Genomic DNA, 6,319 nt, shown 5'->3' with positions numbered 1-6,319 from the left:
AACTTTCTTAGATTGGTAGCCAAACCCCAAGTGAGCTCTGTTTACTACCAAAATTCAAACAAACTTGGCGCCAGTTCTTAGGAGGAAGTGGCGGTCGGGTGACTTAGGTTAGTGGAGGTAAGCCAAGTGAGCTATCTTCCCGGCATTTTCTTTGCTTAGTAGAGATAACAGGGGTGTGGTGCATTATCCTACTGGAATTTGAACTTCGCGCCATTTTTCTAGAGGGAGGGGGGCGTGGCACTTTTCCGCCAAAATTCAAACTTCCCGCCAAAATGCACCATCTTGATTGACGTCACAGCCGCCATCTTGGATGACGTCATCGTTGCTATCTTGGATAACGGTAATTTAGGGTAGTTCGAATGTTGTTCCAGTACTAATATAACCTTTAATTTTCTGTTATCTTACTCAGATATCTTTGCCGCACTGGGACGGCACGAATAAGAATTATTACAAATATTTATTTTTATGTGTAGGCCATTTAAAGAACCTACATATGCTATAATTCTAGAGGCCTCTGTACAAAATTTGAGTAGTTCTGTAGAATTCCACAAAAAAAGCTAATATCACAATTTTGCATTGCTGTTTATAGAGACTGGCGAACTCATTCATTCACTGTTGATTGTTACTTTTTGGGAACCATCAGTTTTACTCGTTGACTTTTCTTTCTTTATTTGTGTGTTGTATGGATTGTAGATAAATTTCATGAAAAATATGAAGTATGCAAAAATATTATATCTGCATGATAAATTCATTGATTATATAATGTAGTTAAGTAGTTTTCTTAGATTTCCTGGGCTGCATGTTTGCTCAGAAAGCATCACATCAGCTGAGTGGCAGGCGAGTGACCACGAGGACTAGAAAGAAATAAGAATGATGGAACCAGTTACATCCCAGCACAGGCAACATCAGTCGTGAATCACTTTCAAGAGAAGCTCGTAGTGATAGAAAGTACAATGTCTTGGTTGTCAGTTCATTTACAAAAATTATATATATTTATCTGGTCTCTACTAGTGTGAAATAACGGGAAATAAATTGTCATCTGTCAAACCAACGTTAATGCTTTACTTTTACAATTTGCGATGTGTAAGTTAAATGTGTACTGAACTGTCATACAGTGTGAGAAGTGAAACTTTCCGCTATGTATGTCCAAGCATGGTCCAATGCAGCTTCAGAACTCAAAGCTCTCAACCGGATTACTGAATTCTTTAAGAATTTTTTGTGTTTATATCAGGTGGTGGATAACCACATCCCGTGCGTGACTTTACAAAAACTGAAATATCATATGTGGTTCCAGTCCCCCGTTCTGTTGCCTCAATCGCCTGAATTAAAAATTAAAACAGTCACTACACTGAATAGTGATTCAGAACCAACAAACAAAAATACATAAAGATTCCTCTAGGAATGAACTGGTTGTTTCTTATAAAAGAACACAATGTTTAAACAATGTGATGTAACAAATTTCTTATGATGGATTCTTCACAGTAGCCTGTAAATGAAGATGTCTAATCTCTATACCTAGTTCCTAAACTAACATTGTAAATTGTGCGATTGACAGAGTCGTCAATGTCATGTAACATTGTTGTAAACACCGTATTAGCCCGAATATAATCTGCACCACTAAATTTTAGGAAGAAATAAAAAAAAGATGGTTGACAAAAGTAAGCCGCACACTGAGAGGAGAAAAATTACCAAAAATTTATTTGCACCTACATGTAAGTAGTAAGTATGTAGCAAACATTTATTGTAAAATTTGATACAACACTAATATATGTTTTGAGTGGTGTCCGCCTTTAGCAAAACAAAATTTTGTTTTTTGTCCCAGTAATGTTTCACTGCAGTTGCAGCATCATCAGTGTTTTTTGTTATTATAGCTGTTAAACATAAGGAATGTTCTTTACTGTTTGAATAAATATAAATATTAGTGTGGTTTTCCTGCTGTATTACATTTTTACAGTGACTGTTTTTCTTTACAGCAGGAAAACCACACCATGTGGTAAGAAGGTATGTGCTCTTCAAAAACCTGTAATTACGATTCTGAAACTAATATTTATATGTATTTATACAGTAAAGAACATTCCTAGTGTTTAACAGCCATAATAATAGAAAAGAAACTGATGATGCTGCAACTGCAGTAAACCATGTCTGGGACAAAAAACAAAATTGTGTTTTGATAATTGCTGCAATTGCGATTTAGAAACTAATATTTGAAGGGGTGAGAATGACATAATCCAAAACCACAAAATGTAAATTTTTCAGGGGAACGTTTTAATACTTCGAATAAATCCATAAATCATATTTCAACTTTTCGGTTTTTTTGGCAAAACTAGTTTATTTCTCTAATGTGTTAATATACATGTTTGCATAGTTATATTGTGAACAAAGTTAAACATTGTTAATAAAAAAGTATTTTATCCCTGGGTGACACAACATTGAGCTTTGGCCTGTCTCATACTAACTTTACACAAAGTTTACAAAAATTTGTACATCAATATACAACATAACTTACAATGATAGTCACTACAGTGTTTCACACGATATAGCCAATATCTATCACATCTGTTTCATTTTCATCACTTTGTTCCTTTGATTCACTCAGACTGTTGAAGTATCCCTTCAAAACATCTGGTATGTATGGCATTAATGACATGACATCTTTGAGTTTTTTGTCACAAATTGGAATGGGCTTTAAGTATTTCCATGAGAGCTGGAACGGATTATTCTTCTGATGTGCTCGTCCTTTTTTAGTGATATTTACAGTTCTGAATTCTTCATATTCAGTGTACTGATACTTCACTTTTAAATGTGATGGCATTCCTTCATCAAAACGAAAAGCTGTCGCTTCAGAAAATCGGAACTGAGATCCATCGTCATGTTTGTCCTTTTTTGCAATATTTTTCTCCAGAGGTGTCAGATCTATAAAGTCTGCTTGCTTCATTTTAACGACTGTAATTGGATTATTCTTGCACAATTCTTTAATGACTGTAACCCAATCATGAGTGGTGTATACAGTGGGGTTTCTGTTCTTAACGTGCTTCTCAATTCGACCGAAATCTCGGCCACAGGGCGGTCGAGTGTGTCCAACTTGTGGAAACCAATGTTCAATGGCTTTAAATTTTCCTGTACGCACTAGTGATCTCTCTAGTGCAACAGTTGCCCAATTTTGGCCTTGGCCTCTGTAATTATCACTAATAATGTGAAGAATGTTTGCCTGAGACTTTTGTATTTCTAAGAATTTTATCAGACAGCTTCCTATCTCATCAGATCCACATTTTGCTTCATCTTCACTCCACACGATCACATGTCCCTTTTTAGACACGCAATCATGAATACCAAAATTGTACGTCCACAACTTCCTCTTATAGAATGCAGGCTCAGATGTAAGCCTTGGTGTTGGAAAGGTTTGTTGTAGATCAAAGGATATTGTAAGATATTCCTCAGGATTTTCCTTAGCTAATTTGGAAAGCTGTGTAATCATATTTTGTCCAGCAGATGCTTTGGCATGAAGTAGGTCCCTTTCAATTTTTAATCTTCTAATAATATCTTCAGAGTTGGTCAACTGGTCATTTTTTATTTGAATTTGAAATTCGTCACATACATGATATGTGTCTGAACGAGGCAATTTAAAACCAATATTAAAATCTTGGTTAAATATATCTCGACATTTCGAAACTTTTACTTGTGGTGCATTTTTTTGTTCACAATATTTCAAATAATGTTCTTGATATAATGAAGAAATGGACATGTCATGGTCGAAGTACACTTTATTGGGCTTCTGTGAGCGGCTGTAGTGACTGGCATACTTAGGTATATTATTTATGAAATTGTGAACTGTCTGAACTGCTTCTTGTGAAATTTTCCTTGATGGGTTCCCTTTTTTTCCTGGAAGCAAAGAAAGAGAAAAAGTGATTTTAAAGGTAAATGCCCAGGTCAGACAAATTTAGTGAATTTGTGTCTGAATATGATATGTAAAGAAAAACACTGGATAAATAAGCACAACAGAACAAAATATGGTTTTTCTTGGAAGCGACATTGGTTTAATCATTAAATACCTCTTCTGTCTTTTGGAGAAGTGGAGCGTCCCTCACGCAAGTATTTTTGTAAGTTCTTAAGACGTCCTTGATTGTTCTGAAGCCCATGCACACTGAAAAATGCTTCTCTGCATACCAAAATATTACAGCCATTAACCTTAACCTGGTACGAAAAAGTGACCATCCGCCGTGAAATTGTGCTTTTCCTTTTCTTTGGGTACCTCAAAAATTGAAATTTATTAATCAAAATAATATTTTATTTATAAAAAGTAAATGATATAAAAATCAATTTCGAATTATCATTAATCATAGATATCTTCTTTGCACTTGTTGCATCTTAATATTTCTCAGAAGGTAATTATTTTGGCAATTGAAATCACCCATATCCCAAGAAGAGTTGAATATCTGCTCTACACATTCATGAGTTTTGCTCCAACCCTTTCCTTTTAACATTTACATCCAGGACCAAGAATTTTAGCACCATCAATTTGTCCTGTTTTATCAGATATGTACTTTCTGCAAAAATTTCTACGACGTTTGCATTTATCACTTTTCCGATTGCTCATATTTCTCCTGTTTTTTCTGCCTTTAGGTTCTTTAGCAGGTGATACTAAAGGAGACCTTTCACATTCATCAGGATCCTAAGCCAAATAAAGTATTCAGAATGAGAAAGACTAAAGCCACTTTAACACATATACCAAACGTTAATATATACAAATAGCCTTATAATATTTCAATTATTACCAATAATGCAGTAATTAATAGGAGAAGTAAAATTTGTTCATGATTCACATGTACATATTTTAATTAGCGAGTATATAACAGCTATAATTACGCAATAATATTTCACTTTGATACAGACCTAAGCCTCAATATTTTAAATGTTTAAAAAAGTAAGTATTTTAGACTTACCATGTTATTTTCAGATGAAAATTCATCAGAGGGACAATAACTGCTGCCACTGGACGAAAAATCGTCTTCAGAACTAGCCATTTCTGTATCTGAATCTTCTTTTTCGCTTATGCATGGAAGTAGCCTCTTCTTTGGAAGTGCCATTGTACTGTGGCTTTGGGTTGTTTCAGACACGAAAAAGGCTGCTTCCTCACAGTATGAGAACAAAAAGTGTGAACTGCTCTACCATCTAGTGAGGGGAAGTTAAAATATTTACGCAGCAGCTTCCTCTGTTGAGTAGAAGTTAAACTAACACAAAAAACGTACTTTGAGAAAAGTGTGGCTTTGGGCTATATCATTCTCGCCCCTTCATTTATATATATTTAAACAGTGAAGAACATCCCTTATGTTTAACAGCTATAATAATAAAAAACAAACTGATGATGCTGCAAATGCAGTGAAACATGTCTGGGACAAAAAACAAAATTGTGTTTTGCTAAAGGCGGACCCTACTCAAAACATATGTTATTGTTAAAGCAAACACAGACAAAAGAGCTTCAACATCAAGATGACTGATACAACACATTGACAACATATTTTGTCTTGTTTACTCTTCATCACTCTCTTCCCACAGTATGTCATCCTCACTACCATTCTGCACATTTGACATGCAGCATTTCTTGATCCCCTTGATGATGAACTCATGATATTGAGGACTGTGAAGGAAGAATTCAGGTGAACAAAAGGGGAACTGGGGGCTTCATCTGATCATATGTTGTAAGGACGTGGTTCTCTACCAGGAGCCAATCTCTAATTCATTTTTCGGAGGTTGTCCGTGAACGGTTTGTGTACGTCCACACCTAGTACCTGTAATTTTGAAGTCATTCCTCCAGGTATTACGATATGCGTCGTAAGTGCAAAAAGTTATCTTTTACTTCAGCTGTTAGATGTCTCTTCAAAGCACCCAAAACTAGCATGGCTCTCTTAGCAAGCAGTGCCCCAGGCCTGCAATTACAAACAGCAGGCAACCATCAGTTGCGTTGTCATCCATCTTTGGGAAGTGATTCAGTAAGCGCATAGGATAGTTTTCTGTGGGCATGGTGTTTTTCTTCAGAATAACATTAAGGGGATAACTTTCCCCCATAGGCTGTAACAGCTAACATCACAATGACTATTTTTTTATTACCCGGTTCCTCTTTTACTGATTGATCGATAATTTGAGGAATAATAATTACGATGGAAATTTGCTGGCGCCGCACAAGAGCCGCAACAATAGTGAGTTCGCCCGGGAGCGTGTCTCTGAGCAAATCTGCGCACAGCAACGGATACTCCAGACAGTCAGGCTTATGAGTTTTTGTAGACACGAAAAATGTGTAACATATAATATTGGATTATTAGAT

General features: G+C 35.7%; 1 protein-coding gene across 1 annotated transcript; it reads right to left on the bottom strand.

Annotated features, from left to right (window-relative positions):
• Window positions 1–2,361: 2,361 nt before the first annotated feature.
• Window positions 2,362–5,264, bottom strand: LOC124789338. Its single transcript, XM_047256657.1, has 3 exons — window positions 4,941–5,264; window positions 4,050–4,249; window positions 2,362–3,879 (listed from the first exon to the last, which is right to left on the bottom strand). The coding sequence occupies exons 1-3, from the start codon at window positions 4,964–4,966 to the stop codon at window positions 2,528–2,530; spliced, it is 1,578 nt and encodes a 525-aa protein (XP_047112613.1). The 5' UTR covers window positions 4,967–5,264; the 3' UTR covers window positions 2,362–2,527.
• Between the last annotated feature and the right edge of the window lie 1,055 nt (window positions 5,265–6,319).

This window comes from Schistocerca piceifrons, chromosome 3 (assembly GCF_021461385.2).
Source record: "Schistocerca piceifrons isolate TAMUIC-IGC-003096 chromosome 3, iqSchPice1.1, whole genome shotgun sequence".
Lineage (NCBI taxonomy): Eukaryota > Metazoa > Arthropoda > Insecta > Orthoptera > Acrididae > Schistocerca > Schistocerca piceifrons.
This window is presented reverse-complemented; position numbering and strand designations above follow the sequence as displayed.

Coding starts and splice junctions, on each gene's coding strand:
- LOC124789338 (XM_047256657.1), bottom strand. CDS start 4,966: ATGAATTTTCATCTGAAAATAACATG. Junction 4,250..4,940: donor TTTCATCTGAAAATAACATG/GTAAGTCTAAAA, acceptor TCAATTTTTGAG/GTACCCAAAGAAAAGGAAAA. Junction 3,880..4,049: donor TTCTCCAAAAGACAGAAGAG/GTATTTAATGAT, acceptor CTTTGCTTCCAG/GAAAAAAAGGGAACCCATCA.